Source organism: Melospiza georgiana, chromosome 1, assembly GCF_028018845.1.
Source record: "Melospiza georgiana isolate bMelGeo1 chromosome 1, bMelGeo1.pri, whole genome shotgun sequence".
Classification (NCBI taxonomy): domain Eukaryota; kingdom Metazoa; phylum Chordata; class Aves; order Passeriformes; family Passerellidae; genus Melospiza; species Melospiza georgiana.
In genome coordinates this window covers 115186186-115211876 of record NC_080430.1, presented here as the reverse complement: position 1 = coordinate 115211876, position 25691 = coordinate 115186186, and the positions used below count along the sequence as shown (strand labels likewise).

Below are 25691 nucleotides of genomic sequence, written 5' to 3'. Positions count from 1 at the left end.
GCAAAAGAGAATGCTTCACAGGTACAAAATTCCCAGTTTATGTTTTCTCTTCCACTTATATTTGACAATATTGTATAGCTGACTTTCAATTGAGGCAGAGAGCCTGGAGAAAGTAAAAATTTGTGTAAAAGCACATGTAGTTCCTAGGTTTCAGGCAGCTGAATGTGATTTTTTTTCAGTTTTGAAAGCTGGAATTTATAATTTAAACAATTTTCTATACTTATGGAATTTGATATACAGCTTTGTATTCTTAATTTGAAAACTCCAACTGGTTCCTGTTGTGTTTCCCAAAGTCCAGTGAGGTGAACACTAGCAGGTCTAAAGTATTACAGCAAAAACCTGGGGGGCATGCAAGCCACGTGTTTGTAAGAACATTACTTGAGGAAAATGGCAGCTGAGAGGTGAGACAATGTTGTTTTTTGTGCTGTCTTTCTTCTCTAGGTATTTCCTTGCTTTCCTTTAAAAGGTGTGCCTTCTGTCTGATGTAAGCCCTTAGAGGGAGCAGGGGTTTCTGGCATTGGTGTGTGGACAGTCTGGGTTAGGTCACCTTGCCTTTCTCTGCCCTGTGACTCCAGGAGACCCTGCCCTTTTCCACAGGACTGTTGGGAAGGGCAGAGGAGCTGGGCAGTCAGGGGCTGAAGGAGAGGAACATGGCGATGCACGCTGGTTCTCACTCTGCCTTTAGTTTTCCTTTCAATATCATAGTGGTAGTTTCTGGTACCTGCAGCAAGACCAGTTCCTGCTGAAAATCCTGAAATTCAGGTTTTCATTTGCAAAGCCAATGCAAGAAAGGAAAAGATTATTTTTAACAGTGCATATGATTTTGATTTGACTTTCAGAAGGCAACCCATTTCCCTTAGCCTTGCTTGCTTTCTACTGTATCACAAGGTCCCACAGCACCCAAGGGCCAGAGCTGGGTCTCCAATATGGAACACACATAAACAAAAAGCATCTGGCAACTTAAACATCACCTCTGGCTCAGCCTGTAATTTGCAGAGTTGTGGTCAAACCCCGCCTCATTCCTGTCCCATATAGTTACATTGCAAACTCCATGAAGGGCCACTGACTACACATATTTTTTTGTGCTAACTCTAAGATTTGTGGAGAATTTCAGCACAGAATTTAGCTAGAGAATTAGCAGCTTATTGTCCACCATTAAACATCCAAAAAGCTATGAGCCTGTTATTTATCTTACTTTTTTGCTATTTATCTTACTTTTTTGTATCATCTGTGCTGTAGATTTACTCAGTGCAATAATAGGTTTCCTTCCCCATATAGAAGTTTTGGATGCACCTGTAGCAATTGCAAAGTGACAAAATGACTGCTCATAAGAGCTAAATTATCAATGAGTGCTAAAACACTCATTTGCTATCTTAAATCTGTCTTGAATATTTTAGTTGCAGAATGTGGAAAATTCTGGGGAAGATATTAATAAGAAGTTGAAACTTGCCAGTATGATTATTTATGAGAAGATACAGCAACAGTAGTTCCCTTCAGTACATGAGCAGGAGACCATGGATTGCAGAGGATAAAACCAGAATTGGAGTACAATTTATGTTAGGATCTACTTCATCTTCAAAAAAAAGACTTCTTCTTAGGTTTGTGTCCCTGTCTCAGGGACATTTCTGTCACGCATTTTTTATTTTGGATTTTTATCCATCGTCATTAAAAGTGAAACTTTAGACAGCTCTATACACAGGATCATGAGCAGTTACTGAAGTTCTGGAGTAAACAGTGACCACAGTCAAAGCCATTATCATATTTGAACAAGCCTTTTCCTCTGAGAGAGGGGGTTCTGTACCTTTGAAGCCTCCTACAGGATTTCTCGCTCAGCTGACATAGTCTCTTGATTATAGGTTTAGAAAAAAGAAATGGTTTAGAATAGAAAACTCAGTCATATCACAGACACTCAACAAGTGGAGCATGAAGTAAAGTTTCAAGATCAGAAAATCTTGAAGGAAACCCACAGCCTCTCTCTTTCTCCAAAGACACTTTGAGATGCAGCCAGTCTGGCTGTTTCCAGCCTCTTCCAAAGGAGTAGGAATAACTCAGGCTCTGCCTCCTCTCTTCCAAGTTGCCATTTAGAGAGAGTTCTGGTGGTGATTTCAAGGTCTGTGTGCAAGTTAAAAGATACTTGAACACATACATTGGTGCTTTGTCAGCTCCTGCTTGAGGGAGTATATTAGGGATAAGCTCTGAGGGATTTCTGTGCACACCACCTCCCTGTTTCTGGCTGCAGCTGGGAGAATAAAGTGCTACAGGGAATTCTGGGCTTCTCACGTGGTGTGGTACAGCTTGAAAAAATCTGTACAGTAATTAGGGTGCCCCTCTTTTCTTTGCTAGCCAGCTTCTGACTTTGGAGTTGCAGGTGCAAAGGATCAGGGGCACAGCTACCCAGTGAGAAATGTTTTGGACACACAATTGTGGAGTTAAGGCATGAAGGAGCTGATGGACCAGGCAAGCCATCTAAACTTAGAATTCCCCTTTTATTCAGTGTCTACTAGTCTGAAATCCTGTGGGATTCAATAAGGCAAAGAGGATTACTTCCTGAGGCCTGGGAGTGCAGAGGAATTGAGGAAAGAAAACTTGGAAAAGTGTCTTAAAATAAGCATTCATTCGCAACAGAACTTATTTCTTGCTTTTCTTTTAATTTATCTGCATCTCAGTGTTTAGAAAGAAGTCATGTGAGCTTCTGAGCTGCGGGGACAGAGAGAGTAGAGAACGTGTGCATCAGTGCAGAGTGCTGCTGGAGCCCTGGCAGAGCGAGAGGGAGGCAGAGGGAGCCTGAGAGAGAAAAGGCGAAGTGGTGGGAGCTGGAACAGCAGCATCTGCTGCTGCTGCACGCTGCAGCTCCTGCCTGGGAGCCGGCTCTGCTGCCAGCACGCCTCTCTGAGGGCGCAGGTGCCTCACATCCAAACTCCTAGGTGGTCAGTGGCACGTCCAGGAGCCAAGCAAGGCGGCTCTATTCTTTTCTTTTCCTGCCAAGAGCACCTGTTTGAGGACTGCGCTTCTTTTCCTGGACTGAAAGGTATTTTTTGTCATTAATGTGGCTTTTCTATGAAAGCAGGTATGGGATCAGGAAAATATAACTCAGGGCAGGATGTTAAAGAAGATGTGCAGAGAGGTGGTGGGTTTCTCTGTCTCCTTCCCCTTTATAGCAGAGCTTAGGCAGTGAGGAGCCCTTGTTAGGGTAGAGTTTGACTTAAAATATGAAAGACAGGAAAGACAGGGTTAAAGTGTGGGGGTGGATCTGAGCTGTTCCCATCTGGCTTGCTTCACTATGCAACCTTTGAAAGTGGAGGAAAACTTTCCTTGTGCACTTGGAGAAGCAGCATTATGTACCAAGATGCAAAACTTGAAATCATTTAATATGAATGTGATTTGCTTAAATATCTGCTTGGCAAATTACAGTTTCCAGCACAGCAGAGCTCCCCTTAACACATACAAGTTTCAGAGGTCTTAATGTTCTGCGGCTGTAAAAATACTTCTCTTTCTCTCTCTTCCCTCTTTCCAGCATACTTGCCTCCTGCTGTGTGCCCTCCTCCTGGTGTCGGGCTGTGCCCTTATGGATGCCCCCATACAGATTTTCCGTGAGGAGCCAGACTCCACCTGCTCCCCAGGGCCCTGCCGGCCCCCCAGCACCAGCAGCAGCTGGCTCCTGGGCTGGCCAGACTATGACACCAACGCCACTGGGGCCTTTGGGGACGGCCAGCACAACCACACCAGCATCTCCCCCGCCATTCCCATCATCATCACTGCCGTCTACTCGGTGGTCTTCGTTGTGGGCTTGGTGGGAAACTCCTTGGTCATGTTTGTCATCATAAGGTAAGAGGTTTTGGGTACCGGTTGGAAGAGGCACAAAAGACCGTCCCTAACTTTGTCAGGGTGGGGGAGAGGGTGGATTACGGAAGCCCTACGGTGAGGAGCTGGAAAAAAGCAACTGAAATGACCCAAATCTTGTCAGTCTCAGTGGTTTGTCTGCACTTGTGTTAGAGGGAGAAAGGACGAGCTGGTGAAATGTGATAAATCCTGCAGCCTGAGGGAAAGCGCATTGTGCCTGGAGTTGTGTTCATTGGCTGCCCTCTAGGGATGAGATGCTGCTGCATCCGAGGGAAAAAAGCTCGAGTGAAAGAAGGAAACTTGTACAAGGCAGCTTTTATTTCCACTGTGAGGAGACCCCAAAGGACAACTTATGTGTCCAGTCATGTGGACAATGATCCATCATTGCCTTGCCACCTAATGTTTTCTTTAACAAGGAGGAAAAGCCAGGAAATTATAAAGATAGGAGGAAAGGCTTAATGTAAAGCAAGGGATGATTTTTCTCTGTTTAGCAGTGTTTAACTCCAGTTGATGTCGAATTGAAGAAAGTAGAGAAAGTGCTGAAATACCTTTTCCATGGTTTTCAGGAAAGAGGCAAAACCTTTGTGTCTGTATTAATGAAGATTTCAAACCAAACCACTTGGTGAAATGCACTGTTACCTATGCTTGCACTTACACTTGTGTATTGGTGAATATTTTAGTTTGCACTGGGCTTCCTCCTCTTTCTGTCCTTTTCATTTGCAATCTGTAGGCATGCTTGGATAGTGCTGTTTAGCAGGGTGATAATGAGCAATACAGGGCACTGAAATCATGCAACTTCTTGGACTCTTTCTCCACAGCCTGTTTGAATTCTGATAAAGTTTCTGGGGCAAAAATCCCAGAACTGTGAAGTATTCATTGCTCCAATGAAATCAGCTTGTACATGGAAAAAAATTGAGGTATTGGAAGGGATTCTGTTTTGTAAGGGATGTATGATAAGGGTCAAGAAATTGCAGAATGATAAGGTAATTGTCAGACTTGATAAAAGGGGAAGTTATGAGAACCACTGAACTTGTTGATAAGGTACTTAAAAATGATGGGTTATAATCAGGTGAATGCCCTTGAATAATGAAAATAAATTTACTAGTCAGTGCAATAAAAAGAGATGCCTGTGGTCAGCTCAGAAAAAGTGGTCGGCTCCAGTTTTGTGATGTGATTTTTTACCCCTGCATGCCCTTTTGACCTGCATTCAGGGTAGAGATTTAATTTATTTTTACATTTCTCCTTCAAGAAAAGAGACTCCATGCTTGACAATTACACAGCTGCAAAGGCAGAAATTTTCTAAGTCATCAATCAGTAACAAAGACAACTGATTAACTGGCCTGGGCACGGGAAATAACCCCAAACTTAGCCCTAGAAGTTAGCATGTATAGATCATACTGGTGCGCATATATTTACTTTTTTCTCTTCTTCTACTACCCTCCTAAGACTATTTTTGTAAGGCTCTAGATAGCTATTGCTCACTTTCCTTCTAGTTCCTACATTAGCCTTTCCTTGAATTTTTTATCTCTTAATTACAGGGTAAAAAAAAAAAAAACCAAACAAAAAACCAAATATGACAAAAACACCTGTTGTTTTTTTGGGGGGGGAGGTGGTTGTTTTTTTTCTTTGTTAGATTTCTCTCCTAGGTTTTTTGTGTGTGGCAAATGCAAATCATTAGCTGAAGTGCAGGCAAATACAAGCCAGCAGTTCTTGAAATATTTCAAACATTTGCGCGAGAGGTTTATATTCTTCATTTTTGTCCGAACCTCTCATGTCCCTCCATTTTTTCCTCACATATACTCTCTGCATGAGTATATGTGAAGTATCTCAGGGTGGATTTTAATGACCCATGAACAATGTACCCTGCAGTGATGTCTCTTGTGAGGAAAGACAAGGTCTGTGGGAAGTTTGGGAAATAGGATGGTAGGGAGAGGCAGATCCTGTCCCCCAGCCATCCCACAATAGCCCCCCTCCAGCTGCCACAAATCTAAAGTGGGGTGGTGATATACTGAGGCTCTTTTTTACCTTCCAGCTGAGTACAGGCTTTCTCTGAGGATCTTTGCTGCAATTTCTCAACTCTGAATTCCAGATCTGCTCTTCTCCTAATCCCCTTTAGACGGGCAGACAAGGCAGGCACGACTCCTCTCCCTTTGCTCACTTAAATGTATAATATTGTTACAATAGTTCAGTTGGGATTATTATAATAATCATCTAGCCCAACTGCCTGACACTCCAGGCCTGACACTGGTTCACTTTTTGGGTGACAAAAAAAAAAAGTTCCTCCCTCTGTTCTGAGATTTTCAGTCAAAGTGCTGAAGCGTCAATGCTGCGGTAGATTTAGGAGATTCCAGAATCTTGAGATGCCTCAGAAACAGGGTCAAATTCAGCCATAGCCTGTGGTATAGGCAAGCCTTGGCCAATTTCTTGCTTTAATACCACTACAGGAGTGGTTTTGCTACTTCTGCATAAGGGCTGCTAAAGCTCATGGACACCAGTGAGTCAGCATCTCAGCAGCTTGTGCAGGGGGTGCTGGGTGAATGAAATCTCTTACAGGTGGAGTGTTCTTCCACTGAGAGGGAAAACTCAGAGTTTCCTCAGAGGAAAAAATAACAGGAGAATGCCACTTCAATCACATGTAAAAACTCCTGACAGAAAAGTAGCTGAGTTTGATACAGCTCCTGTGAAAAGAGATTTGTGCTGAATCTGACTGGGAATGGTCCTTTAGTACAGCGTCGACCGCGTGGCCTCTTAAAGTATTTCTCAGGAGACCTGGATTCTTCTCTTGGTTTTACTATGAAGTTTCAACACCTTCTCCTGTCCTGATCAGTTCACTTCATGGTTTCCTCACATGTAAAATGGAAATGCTGGTATTCACTGTCTTTAACCACACAGCAAAAGTTAGATTTAAAAGCCAAAGTCTAATCACTAAAGCTTATAACAGGGCAAGACCAGGTCTATCGTAAGCACCCTGGGCTCCTCAGACACACATAGAGTGGTCATTTTGATGTACAGGAAAAGCTCTGTGTTGAGAAGATGGGGCACTGTCACTCTGTTCCTGCCCGTGGCTCTTGGCTCTCCCAGTGTGGGTGGGTTGCAGGATCTCTCCCCGTGTCTGGGTCAGCACGTGCACCATCCCAGAGGGCTCTGCTGTCAGCTGGTGCATGGACACTCTGTGCAAGCCATGGCATGAGGGGTGTAATGCTGTCCTGGGGCTGCTGCCTGTCCTGGGGAGAGAGTAAGAGAAAAAGAAGGCATCACATTGCTTCTTGTACTGGTGGGAAATGTAGGCACTATGTGGGAAGCACAGTCCTCCCCTAGGGAGAAGGAGGGGAAGCAGGAAATGGGCTTGCAGATACCTGGTAAAGCTGTCTGACCTCACCTGAGGAAAGTCCTACAGCCGTGTGGTTCTTGGCATTAGCAGAGCCTACCTCTGCCCCAAACCTTTTATTTTGAGATTAGCTTTTCCTCTGAGGTCTCAGAAGATATTTTTGGAAGTAAGTTGGCTGAAATGGATAAAAAACCTATTTGTCCTTGGAAGCAAAATGGCTTTTTTCTCAATTCTTCTTACCCCATTACTTTTTTTCTTTAAAATTTAGGACTGGCTGTAAGCAAAATCATAGTTTCTTGTGACAGCTGCAGGGAAGAAAATCTCCTGACTAAAGTTACAGCTTTAACTAGGATCTGCACTTACCAAAACCATAAACATACTCTGACAGAACTCTGGGAGGTGCTCTCTCTTACCCTCTCCAGATGCCCTTTTTCTATGTATTTATCTTACCCTCATTGTTCCTGAAGTAATTTACTGAGACCGACTGATATCAACAGGATCCCAAAGAGCCAATCCTGTATTCTTTTAAAATTATCTTTCAAGCTTCCAGTGAACTGAATAATTTTTACATTCAAGAATTTTTAAGAAGAGGTTGTGTTACAGATATGTAGATTGATTCCTAAGGGAAAAGAGAAACCTTCTAATTCTCTGCTTAGTTTAATGTTGAAGAAAGCATTTTACCACTAATACATTTTTGTTCTTATATTCATTGAACTGAACAGCATTCTACCTAACAGGAAGAGTGTATTAAGGAATGTCATATAAAATTGACTCCTTTCCAGATTGCTTTTAAAATTTCTTCATCATTCATTCCAAACAAGAATGAAAATATTCTTTTTAAAAAGTACACAGCAATGAAATTTATTCAATACATTGGTTTAAATTAATAATAGATTTTGATACCATCAAAAGATCACTTTTTAAATAGCTTTAAATTATTGTCCTAATTTTATTAAATTATATTTGGAAAGAATATTGTTCTGAAATGAAAATTTAAGCTCCAGAAGAATTGACCCAACTGAATTAGCTGTTCCCTATTGCTGGCAGTCTGCATGATTTCATTCTTTTATGAAATCAAATCAAGGCTTTGACTGCTAAAGCAGAGGGTGAACTGTACTATACTTTATGAAGTTTAGGACTTTTAACCTTTCCTTTGCTAATCAAAAATCTGACAGCTTACTACTACCAGCAGAGAGGCATCAAATGGATTGATAGCAATTCATCACGGATTTCAAAGAGCATTTAGCTGCACCTCACTGAATGGAGGTAATTTTGATCAGTTCTGCAGCGTTAGTTCAAACGTGACATAATTTCCATCACTGCTTTGAAGAGTGATCATTACCAAAAGCTTTTACAGATGGCACAAAGAGCAAGGCAACAGGAAACATGAAAGAGCACAGGCCTATAGAAGAGTACCAATAGTTTGAAAACAGAGGCCATTTAAACAAAATGTTACTATTTCTAATACATTTGAAACCCAGCTAGACAGTGACCAAGTGAGACCTGGGATTTATAAGCTGACAAGGAATCCAACTCATGGTCATGCTGTGATAACAAGAGCTGATACTGAAAATGGGCAGGGAGAGAGGAAAGGCTTGAAAGGAATATTTACCACAGACAGTATTAAAGAGAGGCTATAGCTTATACTGAATAATGTGTTTGGCTTCTGAAAAGTAATTTGGTATCCATCCAGACGTTTCCACTGGGCTAACAGCCAGGTAATCATTTAGTTCAGAGAAAGGCATAACTGGAATCAGTGTCTGGTAGCAAGATGAATTACAGAGAAGCTTTTTCAACTGAAAGAAAGTGAAAACTTAGCAGAACTTTCCAGTTTGGCTGCTGGCAAGGCAGAAAGCTTGAGATAACTTTCCTGTTGTCAGATGGGAGAGTGGTGGGTAGGTAGCCCATGATCCTGGAGGAAGCACAGGGAGGAAGCGCAGTAAGGAGATGGTGTTGGGGGTCACAGACTGGCTAAGAAATGAGGGAAGAGTGGGGACCTTTCAGTTAGTTTTTTTTCCTGAGAAAGTATTTTGAATTCGCTGAAAGGGTGTTGTAAAAGGAAATTCTTAACTGGGTGAATTGGATTCCTGGGACACATTAGGAGAAGGGAAAATAATCTTCCTGTCTTGCCTACTCTCACTGTTTAAACTGTGATTACTTTGTCCCTTTAAATTAAATTCTCTGAAACAGATGGGTTCCCAAGAAGAGTTTTGATTCCAGCTATATATTTCTTTCTGAAGAAAAAGCATCCAGCTACACTTAACTTCCAGAAAGTATACTGCAGGTCTCCATTTTGGTCTCCTCTTCTCTAAATATCAGATAATTCTCTCAAAGTGAGGAATCTGTGCTCTTCTTCTTAAGGAAGACATTGTGCTTTGCTTATTGCTATCTTCTTTTGTGAATTTAGAGAGATATGAGGAAAAGGCAATAGGAATATCATTCTGTCTACAGACAGGCATGAGTGCACAAACTAGATTAGTTGTGGGGAAAGGGTGTATGCAGATACAATGAGGATATTGGAAGAGGGATGTCTGACCATGATGGCATTCCACAAAATGTAAAAATGATATAAATAAAGAATATGTAAAGGTGCACAGCACTTAAAAAAAAAAGTACACAAAAATTAAATTGATTTAAGATATTGGTTGAAATTGACACTAGATTTTGAAAACACCAAAATATTACTTGTTTATTTGCTTTAAATTGGCATGGTTCTATTGGGAAGTTGTCATGCTAGGCTGTGAATTACCTTTGAAATATTTATTTCTCCCAAAGCCAGAGGGTTCAGCTCTCATTAGATTCACCTTCTAATTCTCATGAAAGTTAAAATTAATTTTAGGCAGTTTCCTGTTTTCAGTTTTGAGACATTATTTTAAATGAAATATCTATGTTCTTTTCATGAGTATGAGAAGCCAACTTTATTCAGTGTATAAATTTGCAAATTGTGATAAGAAAGTAAGAAGAACCTTTGTGTTTTCTCAATTTCTTATACCAGTCCACCTTGGTAACATGCAGCTGCTCATCTCTGCTCCAGAAGTCAGCAACACATTAAGAGTGAATGTCTAGAATTTCCAAATTTAGCTGTGCTGCACGTGAAGCACAGAGGATATTACATTTGCTAAATGCACTTCCCACTGCATTGTTGGTAGTCCAGCCACTGCGGCTACTGTTGGGCAACTGGCAAAAGCCTCCTCGGGTAGTGACAGATGAGAAACTGCATGGTAGGATTAGTCCATACAATCTAATCAATGCTCATTTAATGCTCACACTCAGAAAAGTTTTGTTTTACCATGCTGCTGGATGATGGACTGCATCAGGACTTACTGTTGGACTCACCTTTCGGAATGACTGGTTTGTCAAAGTGGGCGGGAGAAGAATATTTTCACCAGGAAGCTACAAGCTGTGCTCTTCTGTTGACTGTAATTTAAAGTTTTCTGCATTTCACTGGAATTGTCTCCTTTAGGAACGTGTGTGTTCAGCTGGTCTGTGCTGTGGGCTTCACTGAGGAAGGTGAGGAAAGCAGATACATGGGAGGAGTCCAGAAAAAGCCTCCCAAATGCCTCCTAAGAGGGACTGGTGACCTCTCCCTGAGCTGGCTCACTGATCTGTGCATTTGCTGTCTTACCACACAATTCTACACTTGTTATAGAGCAAAGTCCCTTGTCTCCCATTGAATCTTATTATGGGAGTGTTGACCTGAGATTTGGGTCTCCACACTTCTGAGTGTGTAGTTGTCCCATAAAACACTACAAGCTGTGTCAGTTGCTATTCATCCCTGTGCCAAAATGGAGACCATTGTTTTGGGAAGAAGAGTGATACCCATAGCCCAAGACCCCATAGTAAGTGGTTTCTGAGCTCTTTCCTTTTTTCTATCCTGCAGAAACATCTAGGGGAAGCAAACATTCAACAAACTGTTGTCTGCTTCCAACAAGGAAAGAAATACCCTGAGAAATCTTTTCCTGGGGCTATTATCCCTATTTCCTTGAGCAATGAGGTCTGTTCTCCTTACCAGGCAATCTCTGCTCTACTCAATTCCCTCTCCCATAAAACCATGGGAAGCACTTTGCCAAAGGAGTCCATGTACTTTATTTAAAAAAAAAATTCTTCCAAGAAAAAGGAATATCAGGAAAGGTCGATGTTACCAGAGAGAGAGATTCAATGTTCATTAGAGCAATGTACTTGTGACAAGTAAAAAGGATTAGAATGGTCTGTGTAACACCCTGGGAACCCCCCATGGCAGGACTGGTCACTGAGAAACATCTGCAGCAGCATCAAGTTTTTCAAGAGATAGAATAATTTGACTGACAAGGTCAGTATCCATCTCCACTTATAAATAGAGAGCAAAAAAATCTGCTACATATTCTAAGCTAATTGTCCAGGCTCTTTCATATTGTTATTAGACATAATGGTTTCAGATAAAGTACCAATTTAGCAATTCTGCATTCTCACTGATTCATTTTCAGCTGCAGTGATCCACAGCACCTTGACCTCTGACCTCTCCTATCAAAGTCATGGAAGCAGAAATTTCACAGTATTTTTTTTCTACCATTTTACAGTTTCTTGCAAGAGAGGCTTTTGAGCTCACATAAAAAATATTAAAAGCCTTCATCATAGAAGGAGAAAGATTAGTTCATTTTTGTTAAGTAGTGTGAATTTTCTTCCACATTGACCACTACATACATGGACTTGAACTAATTCAGAGTCTGGTTCTTCAGCTCAGGAAGAAAACCTTCCACATCCAATCTAAATCCACAAGATTAAATCTTGTTCAGGCTCTGTTTAGGGCTAGTGCAGGGAAGAAATTGTAGTGGAAAATTGTAAGGATTTTAACTATACCTTTTGGCATTCACATAGATTATGCTGTCTAGGGGAAGAATAAAAGACAAATTTATGCTTTTCTTTTTTGAGCTGCTTTAAAATTGGTATCTTTAGATCTTATTAGTAAAAAGAATTCCACTTTATGATGTAATTTTGTAGACAACAATTTTAGGTCCTAAAAGGTTTGATTAAGACAGGCAATCATTAAATATGTGCAGTAACAAGGTTTTCCTTTAAATAAAGTGTCATCTGAGATCCTCTACTGCTAAAATGTGGCAATTTAAAATATGATAATGTCATATAACCCAATACAAACATGACAATTACAGCATGTTAATTTTTATATTCTTTAAATGACCTTAGCCTTCATTTCATATTGGCATAAGATTTTATATTGGATTATGAATATCCAAGAGAGACCTGAGCCATCCTTTTGACATGGCATGAGTTTGGAATAGATCCTCCTGGATTTTTTTCTGTTTTTTTCTTCCTGTTCTGATGCAGTATTATACTGACTATACTCAGAATATAGCCTTGAGATTTAGAGCTTTCCTGACTAAGCTTTTCAGCTGCTTGATCTCCATATACTTCATTCAGAGGAACCTAGTGGAACAGAGCCTGCATCCTGCTGATAGGTGTTTTTGCAATTTGCTTTATATGTGCTTTAGCTCTAATTTTCATTCTCTTACCCAGGTATCTGTGAAAAACCTGTGTTTGCTATTCCTCATTATTTTATGCTTTTGTACTTACCCTCTGTAACTGGAGAAGTATATTTGTAGTATATTTGATGTAGTATGTTTCTTATATTCCCTTTGTAGTATATTTGTTAGTTATGCTCCCTTCCCCATCCCTTATTTTACACTGCAGGGAACATTTCATTACTCCATCCTATTACAATTACATGAAAAAAGTTTGACCAGAGCCTCTTTCTCCCCTTTTATCAGCTTTTCTAATGTTACTAAAATCACGATTCTCTCCTCTCTTTGAGATAATAACTTTAAGGGGCACTACTAGCAGATCTTTTTCTGAAAGCACACCAGATCCTTAGTAGCATGTTTCCCTCTTCTGTTACCACAATTTCATTGATAGCGTAGGCTGGAGGTGTGATTTCTTCTTATTTACTGTCTTAAAAGCATGTTCTACTCCAGGGAAAAGAACAGTAATGATGAGTTGACTGAGAAACACAGGGAAAATTTCTAGGGGTCAGTGTAAAGTCAGTCTCAAAGAACTTTCTGGTTTTGGAAAGTGAATGATTCCTAATAGCTTTGAGAATTTTACTTTTGATATGTAAGTAGACAGAATTTAAAACTTGCTCCTTAAAAATTTCATCACATACCCATCAAAAAAAAAAAAAAAAGCATCCATATGAAAGTGCTGTGTTTCATCTTGACTGTTTTTCTGCAGTTTTGATATATCTTCTAGTTTTTAGTTTACAGAGGCTTGAGCCCTGCTTATAGCTTTACAAGTAATCTTGAAATCCACCAGCTTAAGTGATCAGATTTTTTCTGCTGCTTGAAATTAAATTCTAGCACCTGGTTTAAAAGAGGGACTTTCCATTCCTATGCAGTGTTAGAAATGTTGCCATTCTCTTAAGAAGTCCCTGTATCTAACAAACCATTTTTTAGACATAGGATTTCCTATGAGCAGTTTACACAGCCATGGTTTATAAATATTGTAATAGTCTTTGAAACTTGTACCTCAGACACTAAGAAATGCCATTAATTGCTACTGAGGCACTTATGCTGTAATTATGTTCAGATTTACCCTATCTGTCCTGCTAAACTAATTAAAGCAGATAGAAATATTTTTGCTTAAATGAATTCAGATATTTGATCAAGAATTTTAACTTTGCAAAAGTAGACAAGATTCCCTTACACAATCACTGTTTTGACCTTGTTCAAGTGAGTGGAGAGTATGGTGAGATAACCCCAGACCACAAAATATTATTTCCTTCTATGTTTTGGTGCAATAGAATGAGTTGTGGGAAAGCAGGCAAATCCCTTATCTTATGAACTTTATCAGGGTCTGCTTGAAAGGGTCTGACAGCAACAGCAGCCACTCTGTTACTTAATCTGGACAGTTGATTAAACCTGCAAGCACATATCTTCAGAGGCATTTAATAATTTTCAGGTGTTTAATTAAAAACATTCAAAGGAGTTTAGATGATTGAGTCCAGATTCTCAAAGGCATTTCTGAATTTTCTTAACTTCTAAATGAATGTATGACTTTATCTATAGTGCCTAATAACTTTAAAGTCCAATACCACATTTATACACAGCCCAATGTTTCCAGGCAAAAGTAATCAAGCTCTTTACTAGCCCAGTTTTATAGCACTTGTTTGCTATTTTTCCACTTAATCTAGGGAGGAGAAAAGGGGTAAAGGGTACGGGGAAAATATAGCATATAAAGTTGTAATAGCACACACATAAAATAATTAAATTAAGGTTGCAAGGAATGGGAAATATGAGATATAAAGACTTTGAGATATTTGCTTTTCCAAGGCTAATAAAATCTTAGATATTTTCCCCCAGTTTTCTGATTTTCTTAAAGGAAACAAAGGTCAAGCTAATTCTTCTATACTTTTTGAAAGCAAACTTTCCCTATCCAAACCCTTGATGAAGTTTTTAAAGATCTACAGATATAATGATTCAGGAGAATGATTACTTGTGTCACCTCTGCTTATCAAAGGTCATTTCATTTCTTCTGAATGTTCCTGTGTTAAGTATAGTAACTTGTATTTGACTGATGCAAACTCTTTGTAAAGCAGCAGACCTTGATTTGCAGGCATCAGTGGATGAAAAAATTACTCCTTTCTTTTTCCCCATAATAATCACCTTAGCTGTTAAGAAGCAGCTGTCAGTGTTTCTAAGCTGAATTTTTCTCTCTTAGGAGTTTTATGTATTTGTTCTTGTTATGCTTTTCTGTGTAGTCTGAAAGAACTCTTCAGTACCTGCTATTTTCTCCCTGTGAAGGTCTTCAGACACTGTAATCAAGTCACCTCTTGGTGGTTTTTTTGATAAACTAAATGTGCTCAGCTCTTTATGTCAGTTAGAGAATTTTCTCCAGTCCCTCCAGTCCCATTATGCAACCATTCCAGCTTTCCACAGTCTCTTTATTGCAATAGGAGCAAGACAGCAATTCCAAATATCATCAGTGACGTCCGTAGAAGTAAAATTGTCCTTCTACTATTCTATTTAATTTAATGGAAATGAGTCCATTTTAGCAGAGAGTTTTGAGTGTTTAGTGAACTTTTGTTTTACAGCTGAGACACACTTGAAGATAGCATTTTTTCCTTTCTTTTTTTAACCAGGAGGGAAGTTATTTGTCTGATATGTCCTGTATTTGCTTTTTTTCTAATAGTAAGGACTCATACTTGTGTTTGAACAGTGCCTTAAGGGCTATAATGTGACCGACAGGACAAAATTCCTCCTCTCCTGGAGGGTCTGTTGAGGAGATTGATCTAGTGGGGGGCAGAAGCCCAACTCTGACTGACGGTTCAGTATGTGGGTCAGAAGGATGTGTTCTCTCGCCCCTTGCAGATTTTTTTCCCTTTGCTTCAGACCAACATTTGGCTTTATTTCCTCAATAAGTCTTGATTAGAATGTTTTAGAAAACCTAATGTTATTTTTAACATTTCATATTATTCATAAAATCAAATTCCTGCCCGCATTTTTTTAATAGCTAATTTACATATTGGGCACAATTTGACACCACTTCTTAATTTATTTTTAAAATATTTTTTATTCTACACATCAAAGTTTTGAAGGCAAATAACATTGTGTTATGTTATCATTGATTAAAGTGGTTAAATCTTATATTTCAACTGTAAATTATTAGTGGCGTATAGCAAAATGTAGCTATGTGTGTTTCTATGTGTGTTATGTGTGCACTTCTAGTTTGGACACACATCCAAAATATGGGACTGAAGCAGTTTTGAGAAAGAAAATCTCATTAAATCCAATGATGAATTAACAGCATGAGCAAACTATTGAGGAGAAGCATTTCAGCCAGGAGTGATAAGTAAATTCCCATGTCAGCAGGCTCTCCATCTTCCTTTGTGTCCATCACAGAGAGGGAAGCAGTCCTCCACAGGCTGTCTCCCAAAACTGTCATTGGGGTCAAACAAAGCAGGATGTCATCTCAAAAACCAGATCCTATTATTCTATGCAGGCTGAGATTCCTACCAAAGGCTTACTTTTGATGAAATTAAAGAATGCAAGAAAAAATACTGCTATGACAGTTTTTTTCCCCACTGTGGTATCCTACTTAAACAATAGTCATCTTTTACATTATCAGGCATAAAAGAGAGGACTGGGAAAAGCTGATGGTAAGAAAGGAGAAGAAATTGGCAAGGAAGGAACAAGGAAGGTTAATGACTAAAACTGTATCAGCTGGCATTGTAGTGAATTCAAGCAAGACAAACTGGCCCAGCAAACATATCAATTAACTTGTTTTCTTACTGGAGAATGGCATAACAGTTTCTTCCACAAACCAAACCCAGAAATCTCACAATCACTGACAGATAGCTATGAGAAAAGGAAACAAAAATAATTTTGATAATTTCCAAATTTAACAGTGATATTTTCTTGTAGTGGGATTTGAGGAAAATTGAATTGATATTTGTCTAATTAGATTAAATGTACTCATACACCTGTTTTGCCTATGGTAAATAGCTCTAACTGCTAATACAGGTGTTGTGAGATTGAATAAAGTGTGTTCACTTTTATCCCAAGGGTCTTGCATTTGTTCGTGTTTCTATCACAGATGAGAAAAGACATAAAAAACCCCAACCAGGGCAAAGCCTGACTGATGAACTGTTACTATCTGAATGGACATAATCATATCTTGTAGTGATAAAGCCTTACTTTTTTCATTCTGCAGGTACACGAAGATGAAGACAGCGACCAACATCTACATCTTCAACCTGGCTATGGCAGATGCACTTGTTACCACAACCATGCCTTTCCAAAGCACCGAGTACCTGATGAACTCCTGGCCCTTTGGTGATGTGCTGTGTAAAATAGTGATTTCTATTGACTATTACAACATGTTTACCAGCATTTTCACGCTCACCATGATGAGTGTGGATCGGTACATTGCTGTGTGTCACCCTGTGAAGGCTCTGGACTTTCGTACACCTCTCAAAGCGAAGATAATCAACATCTGTATCTGGCTGCTGTCCTCATCTGTTGGTATATCTGCAATAGTTCTTGGAGGCACCAAAGTCAGGGAAGGTGAGTGCGAGCATTCAAAATGCAGTTTTTTATTTATCAACCGACAATAAATTGTAGGTTCAAATATTGATCAAACCTTATTTATTCCTTCTTTAAAATTAAACCTAAATTCCTGAAATTTTGAAATATATAGTAAAACATCGCAGTACAACATATAAATAATTAAAGCTCAGATGCCCATACCAAATAAAAGAACAAAATACACTTTGAAGCACTGCCTCTGCTAGAATGAGACCATCAAAAACTACAAGCAGACAGCAGAGGAAAATTTTCCGGAGTTTAGTCACAATGGGCAAATCTAGAATCAGTTTAGGTTGAAACTTGAAATGTGGGCTTAAGGTTCTTTTTGTAGATGTTGTGAGAGTAGTTCTGATGAAATTCCAAGAGCAGAAACTAGAATTCTTGTCAGTTTGTTATCACTGGCCATTTCACAGAATTTGAAGGCAAAGAAAGAAAAAGAAAGTAGGAAAGGAAAAGTCAGTTGCATGAGAGAGAAAATTAAGGTAAATTATATATAACACAGTTACAAGAACACAAAGTCAATGAAAACTGTATGCAGACCATGTGTAGGCTTTGCTTGAAATGCCTGTTCCATGAAGGACTGTGGATTTAGCTCCTGCAGCTTCTGACTCATTACCCTGCTATGGGGTTAGTCTGATTTTGAGATCTTCCTTGAGAAAGAAGGGAGAGAAGCATTTTCTCACACATGTGCTTCATACCCACAGGTGTAGTGGAGTACAGGGGCATCTCAGGATTTTCAAAAGCTGTAGACTTCTACTGGTGTCCTTGGGTTGGGATCATCCCATTACTGGATTGCTGGATAAAATACAGGCATTTATTTGGTAGGAGTCTTGTTTGAGATGTAAACAGCCTTTTGAAAAACTATTCATAATTTCCTGCACTATCAACCTTTTCTATTTAGAAAGGTTTCATTCCTCTTGAGACCAATGTTTACCTAAGGGCACTCTTTCATCTGGCAGAAAATAAATGCAGGATGTTAAGCTGTTTGACATAGACCAACGTGAAAAATCATTTCAGTAACAGCTGCTCAAGGGCTGATAGATCTGGCTAAAGATATATAGATTTTCTTGCTGTTAGTCTTCTGTTATGTAGGTGACAGAGAAGTCTTCTGGAAGCTCCTCTTTCAGTGCTTTGGGGGATCACGTGTCTTGGTCTGCAGTGCTGTAGCTCTTCTCCCCAGTAAAGTTTTGACAGGCTCTATAAAACGAGGTCTGCCTGGGGAAACATTAACTTCAGGTATGTTTGGAAGAGTGTCTTGCTACATACGAGATCTTGAAGGCCATGGGACACTGGCTCAGGCAGGTGTTTTGTTGGAGCCTGCTCAACTAACAGAATATTCCTGTCATTCAGTGTCAGCAGCACATTTAGATCAAGGGGCTCCTCTGAGGCCAGCAATGATTTAATGCCTTTTCCATGCCATGTAGAAGGCAGCCCTTTTTATAACTTATGAAGCAGAGGCTGGTAATACAGAACACAGCTGGGCTAAATGAGGTTGGAAATATTGGCAACTGCTTGTCAGCTGCTACTGTTCCCCCCTGCTTGTCTGATCTAAGGTCTCTCTCGAGCATTTAGTGTCAATTACCTTGTCTGGTGTGCTCATGACTTGCTCTGATAAATGCTGAAGTGGAAAGGCGAGGATGCTCCCCTTGCCTGACAGCTGGAGCTCAGGCCTGAAATTTGATATCATGTTGCCTCAAACAGTTGTTGTATATACGCTTCAGGGCCTCTGTTGGGTTCACATTTAAGCAACAACTGAACAGCAAATGGAAAATGATTATACTTGAGGTTCCCTCACCGTGCTCAGTTAATCCATTTTGTTATCACAGCTCAGAATTGCTCCCAGGTGTGTCCTTTAGATACATTTTTCCTGCAGAATAAATTTTACATCTGTGTAAATTTTCCTACTCTGGCCATAATGGAAGTTTTCTTGCTGAAGAATTGTTCAGCTACCAAAAAAATAAAGGTATAATATTAACTCTTCATATTGCCAGTAAGGATATGAAGGGTATGAAAGTGACACAATCAATATTGTATATATAAAATGTATGTTTCCTAGACCAATATTAAGATTAATCTTAAATGGTAGTTTATCAAGCACATTATAGAATATATTTACACCAACTACCACATGGAATTCAGTGTTTTTCCTTAAATATATCAATACATTTGGAATATTTGTGCTTCCAAGTGGAAAATGTCAGTATGAAATCTGAAGATTATGACACTATTCATAAATTCTGCAACTTTTCAGGCAGTAAAAATAGAATATAAATTGGATTTTATTATGTTCCAACTTCCAAAGTTCCAGAAAATTAATGTAGTGCATTATGATCAGAGTTTCTATTGACTGTTTCCTACTTGTAAACTGGGAAAGTGCAAATGGATTCCACAAAGTACTATGCTATGACATTACATGTATCATATGCAATACATTAATAATAATGACTTTAGAATAAGATCTTTCATAGAAAGTATACTGCAATGAGATGCAAGATAATAATTAAGTTTGTATTCAATAATTTGGAATTCTAAAATAACATTGCCAACCAAAAATGATAGCAAAATATCATGAGGATGACCTAAAAATTTTGATAAATATGTGAAATTATGTCAATAGATCTGAAGAGGCCATTTCTTCTGGGAGTGGGTTTCAGTAAGTAGCTGGATGTGGTCTGGAGCAGCCATCCCTGACCACACTTCATTTTCATCCCACACATCTGGAGGCAGCTTTACTAATTTAGATAACCCAGCTGCATCCTGATTCTATGCCATGGCTGCTGAGCCGTGATCTACTACAAATAGCAGTAATAATTGACAGGAAAACTTCTTTCAAGACGATTGTTGGCATTTCTAGAATGAAATCAGGTGAAAGTAAGTATGCTTATGAAAACCTACATCACAAAGGATTTAGACAAGTTCACTGAGTGTCAAGTCACACTTGTGCTGTCATCTGAGTATCCTGCAGTATCAGCCTAGAAAAATATGTCCTTTCCACGTTCAGTTTTCAGAATCATACATTTATTTAAAATAAACCCCAAAAAAATTTAACATTTTTCGCTGTAAATGTTTTCTATTAAAATGTTTCTGTATTCAATATTGCCCAGTAACAGCTTTCTTATATCTAACCATGGAAATGTGTGTATGGCACTATAATGATAACTTCCTCTCCTAATTGTTTTTCCAAACAAATTCTCTGCAATATCTTTTTGATTTGGAAAGCATTTTTATAGCAGGGAAATATGGCCTGATTTTTTTTTTCTGATGTGTCCTGATGGAGACAGATATGAAAAAGTGATGTGCAGGAGTATACTGAATCATTCCACTCTTAGATCTGAATCAATGAAAAACAATACATAATAATTTGTAGAGGAATGTCAAACTCAGTAGGGAAAATGATAAAAAATCCAAAGAACTTTACAGGACAAAATCTAAGCTACAATTCAGAGTGAAAAATTTCTGTTAACCTGACATCTTCAGTAGAGTTAAACTACTGACAGTAGTTGTAAATTTACCCCTTCTCTTGCCTTTTCATTTGTCTTATTACTTATTTTTCCATATGTTTTATATGCTGGAAGGCTCTAATGAGTTCAGCAAATTTAGCTTCAAACATTTCATTCCTTAGCTTCCTCCTGTCAGATGAAATATTTCTGCTAAATACATTCAAGTTTCAGCCTGTGGCTCCAAATCCTGGCATGGGCAATGGGAAAGGGAGTGGACTGATCTCTGTGGCCCAGATCCTGCAGTCTCTGCACAAGCTGCATTTCCAATGGCATGATCTGCTAAAAGAGTAGCTGCCATTTTACTCCATGCGCACATGTATTTTATTTGCTTCTATTTGACAGAAAAGAAGATGTTTCCATGGGTTTTTCTGAATGTAAGCATTTGTGTGTATCATAGTTATGCTGTGAAAGGCACATGGGAAAAGGTTATTACAAAATTATCATATATTGGCAAAATTTTCTTACTATCAAAACCTCCTTCAGCTTCTACCATTCATGATACCAAAAATCTTTCTCCACCCACAGACAAAAACATATGTAATTTGATAATAATGATGAGATTTCTGCTCTGCTGAACATGGTACTCAGTCTGGTTTTAAATCTCAGTGAGATTCAAATAGAAACAACTTTACAGATTTTGTTTTTGTGCTCTGCTTTTTTTGATCCTCCCATGGGAAAGAAATTTCATACAATATTTTGCTTTTGAAAAAGCTCAAAACTCAGTAATTTCTAGACACAGTTGCATAAAACCAGTTTCAATGGTAACTGAAAGCTTCCTTGGAGTGATTTAATGATAACTCCATTTATTACTATCGCAGTAAATGCTAATCACTTTTCCTAGGTTACGCTATGATAATGACATTGTTTAGAATATCTAATAACAAAGCAATTTTCTTCTTGCTTCCTTCATTTTTAGATACTGCTAGCACTGAATGCTCCTTGCAGTTTCCAGACAGAGATTATGTGTGGTGGGACATCTTCATGAAAATCTGTGTCTTTGTCTTTGCGTTTGTTATTCCAGTTCTCATTATAATTGTTTGCTATACTCTGATGATTCTGCGCCTGAAAAGCGTGCGGCTTCTCTCCGGCTCTCGGGAGAAAGACCGAAACCTGCGCCGCATCACCAGGTTGGTGCTGGTGGTTGTGGCAGTCTTCATCATCTGCTGGACCCCAATTCACATTTTTGTGCTGGTGGAGGCCTTAGGGGACGTGTCCCACAGCACTGCTGCCATATCCAGCTATTACTTCTGCATTGCTCTGGGTTACACCAACAGCAGCCTCAACCCAATCCTTTATGCCTTTTTGGATGAAAACTTCAAGAGATGCTTCAAGGACTTCTGCTTCCCCTTCAAGATGAGGATGGACAGGCAGAGCACCAGCAGAGTCAGAAACACTGTGCAAGACCCAGCTTACATGAGGGAGGCAGGTGGGGCAAACAAACCTGTATGACTAGTCGTGGAAATGTCCTCTTACTGTCCTCAGGAGAGGGAGGAGTCCAACGACCTGGGACTGACACAAATTACCACTGCAGTTTGAAATCGACTCACCCAGACAGACATTTCTGGAATATTTCAGAAATCCCAGCAGTTTGAACTAAAGCAAGTTTATTATTGATAAACAAAAATCTCCTGAAAATCGGCTCAAATGAAAAGGACCTGGTTGATGGTCAGGTTTTGGCACCATATCTGCTGTACTTGAGCCAGCACTAAAACACACTTTTGCAGAGTGAAGAGATAGTGTTGCACCAGGTGATTCCGGATAAGAATAGTTCTCACTCTTCTCTTTACAATATGTAACATTATAAAAGGCAACATTTGGTCATAAAACTGAGCTATACCAGAAACTTCTGCCCCAACAGTGATTGCTTCTAAAGCACGGAGTTTGACTACTTGATCCTCTTTAACAGTGAAGAGTGTTAGGTTTCTGTGAACAATGCCACAGCTATAATCAATATTGTCCTCAATTAATATATCTGTAACCCTTGTTTGTGCTGTGAAAATCCAATTTGAGCATGATCTACCCACACACCAAAGTGATTTTATTGTGTCTGTGTATGGTAAAGCCTTTTGGCATTCAAAAATACTGGAATTTAATGGGAATTGTTATCACATGTTTAATCACCTCTGTGTAATGTTTTGTATGTGTGATTTTCCAAGATGATTGTTTCTTTATTGAGTCTGAATAATATAATATGTATTTTCAGAGTGTATATTGAACAAGAGGCTAGAAAACTTCAAATGCTTCACTTGTTACAAAATTAATGAAAAGTTGTGTTACATTCATTACATGGATGAAACACTCTCATGTGTAACTTGTTTTCCTGGATAATATGTAAGCAGACTGAAATAAATATTTGACAAATTAGAAATAAGGGAAGGAGCACATGAACTAGCTGGATTGATACAATGGAAATTAAATATTACTGGATGCTTTAATGGCATTTGATGGAAAAAGATCCTGGTTTATTGATGCTGATACATTTTCTTTGATACAGTCCTATGATTTCAGTAATTTTCTCTGTTTTCCTGTGAAGATGGAGGTGTCAAGGCACAGATAAATAAGTTACTAGGTTGCTGAAGGTAAGTTCATGGTAAAATGGAGCCTAACTTCCAGTCTATAGACTTTTGTCTTCCTGATGTTATATATCACAACTCCCACTACTGCTGTTGCTGAAATTTGGCTCTCATTATCTTCACCCTGAACACATACACCATACATCTTGTTAATTTTGTTCTTTATACAAAAGAAAGAATAATTTTTCTTTCTTTATACAAAAGAAAGAAAAATTTTCATTTCATGGAAAATTTTCTCAGAAACACAATCTGATTTGGTCCTATCAGACCAAAAATGCCTTTTGCACACCAGTAAAATAATGAGTTTTTTCTTGGACTAGCTGGCAGTCTAGTTCCTGTGGAAGTGCTGTAGAAATTCAGCCTTCTGCAGGACTTCCATGTTCCTTATTGTTAATACAGTCATGTATGTCAAAGTTTTTTATATTCGTTTGATAAATGCTGCTGTTGAAATATTCAAGACAACTCTTTCTGGACAAGCCTAGCTCTTTCTGATTGTTTCTACCTGAAGAATGATTAGCTGACCTCAGGATGCTTTCCTTACCTGGGGAAGTGAATGATGCTTACACAAGGTGCTGAGTCTCACCTCCTACTCTGTCATTCATTCATTTTCTTAACATGCATCTAGCTTTCTAAACTAAGTCCTGACCTTTAAATGGCCACAAAAAGAGAATGTTTAAGGTAAAAGTTGAAAATCCAAGGTATTTATCAAGTTAAGAGCAAGTGAAATGGGAAAGAACTAGAATCTAATGAACTATTTTCATTCAAAATAACCTATGTTCCTGTTCATGACTTACCATTTGCATATGTAAGTTTGTGCTTGAATAGGGTTTTTGTTCTACACATTATGTGCAATGCTTTGTATTGTAATGAAAAATCAAATGTTCTTAATTTGCAAAAAGAAGGCTTCTAATAATATTTTTGAGGTTTATGTTTTTAAGAAGATCATAATTTCCATCACAGTGGGAGGAAATTATAACTTCCTAACAATTAAGCTTGCAAAATGTTATAGGAATGTGTCCTTAAGGTTTATTTCTGTAACTGAACATTAACAGCCCAATTAGTCTGAATGCAGTAGAAAGGTGTCTTGGAAGTTTTCTTGTCAAATTGAGCAGCTTACTGCACTTCACTGAAAAACAGCAGGAAACTGGCCAAGACATCTTTAACACATGAGAAAGTACATTAGAAATGATACTGTGCTTTTGCTCACAGAATCTGCTTCTAGATGACTGAATTCCCATGGCGAAGCAGTTCACTTACTTTGTGACTCCAAGCCAAGGATTTTCTCTCTCTCTTGTGCTGGCTCTAGGATGCACTAAGACACTAAGGCAGGGTAGGACCCACTCCTGCCTGGCCCAGGAGCAGATCTGGGTGGGGAATGGGGCAGCAGGGACAGGCTGTGCTGTGCCATGGGCCCAGGAGGACGGCAGTGTGGGGCAGACACAGGCAGGCAGCCTGGAAATTGGTTGCACTTGCTACAGCCACTCTTACATCCCTTTCTTTTTGGAGGTTCCAAAAATTCGGTACTGCAAAAGCATGGTCATGGACCTGCTTGTGGGGCTAAATTCCAATCAGTCAACTAGTATGGATAGCTAATATGTCATTTTCTGTGTTTCTACTTCTTTTAACTGAGAAATCTTTTATTTGGAAGATATACTTGGTGTTCTGGTTCAGGACAGACCAACACATGGCAGAGAAATGATGCTTAGATGCTGAGAAACCCCAAGTGTTGTTAATGAGCAATATCTCAACATAATGAGAAATTCAGAGGAAAACTGAAAATGAAATTTTTGTCCTGTGAAAGGCAAAGGGAAAACACACCATTTTGAGCCAGATTTCATCTTGGTTTTGCTAAATTAATGTAATCTTTGCAAAGAAGGCAGGGAGATTGCGCTGGGATTTTATTTTCCTTAATTACTTATCAATTCTTAATCAAACTTAATAATTGGCTGTTGTCTTCCCAATGAAGTTTTTTCTTCCGAAGAAAATGTGGATTCAGCAAAATTGATTGAGTTTGTGGTAACTTATGTAATCTGTCAAATAAAAAAAAAAAGTAATTGTGGCTGGATATTTTTTAACTGGATCTTACAGGAGTGCAATACAATATAGTGAGCACATCTATTCAGTGCCAGAGTGAGAGATTGGAAGATATTTCAACTGACTGAATCAAAGTATTTTGGCTTGGGCTTTTCTTTTTGCTGGACTGCATGTGGCTTGGGAACGGTTGCTGCATAAAGCCCTGACATGCAAGGTGGAATGATCTCAGACTGCAGATTTTGATCACTTAGTTAGAAGTGTTTTGATGTCCAGGTGTGGATAATGCAAGAGAGTGAGCAAACACTGAGAGCTGCTTCCTGGAGGAAAGCAGCTGAGAGCAGGA

General features: G+C 39.0%; 1 protein-coding gene across 1 annotated transcript; it reads left to right on the top strand.

Annotated features, from left to right (window-relative positions):
• Positions 1-2819: 2819 nt before the first annotated feature.
• On the top strand, positions 2820-23481 carry OPRK1 (opioid receptor kappa 1). Its single transcript, XM_058037706.1, has 4 exons — positions 2820-3028; positions 3515-3825; positions 16868-17220; positions 21658-23481. The coding sequence occupies exons 2-4, from the start codon at positions 3566-3568 to the stop codon at positions 22188-22190; spliced, it is 1146 nt and encodes a 381-aa protein (XP_057893689.1). The 5' UTR covers positions 2820-3028; positions 3515-3565; the 3' UTR covers positions 22191-23481.
• Positions 23482-25691: the final 2210 nt, after the last annotated feature.

What these genes read in the sequence shown, in the direction of transcription:
- OPRK1 (XM_058037706.1), top strand. Translation starts at nt 3,566, where the DNA reads ATGGATGCCCCCATACAGATTTTCCGTGAGGAGCCAGACTCCACCTGC. An exon ending in GTCATGTTTGTCATCATAAG is followed by an intron (nt 3,826 to 16,867) that starts GTAAGAGGTTTT and finishes TTCATTCTGCAG; the next exon opens with GTACACGAAGATGAAGACAG. An exon ending in AGGCACCAAAGTCAGGGAAG is followed by an intron (nt 17,221 to 21,657) that starts GTGAGTGCGAGC and finishes CTTCATTTTTAG; the next exon opens with ATACTGCTAGCACTGAATGC.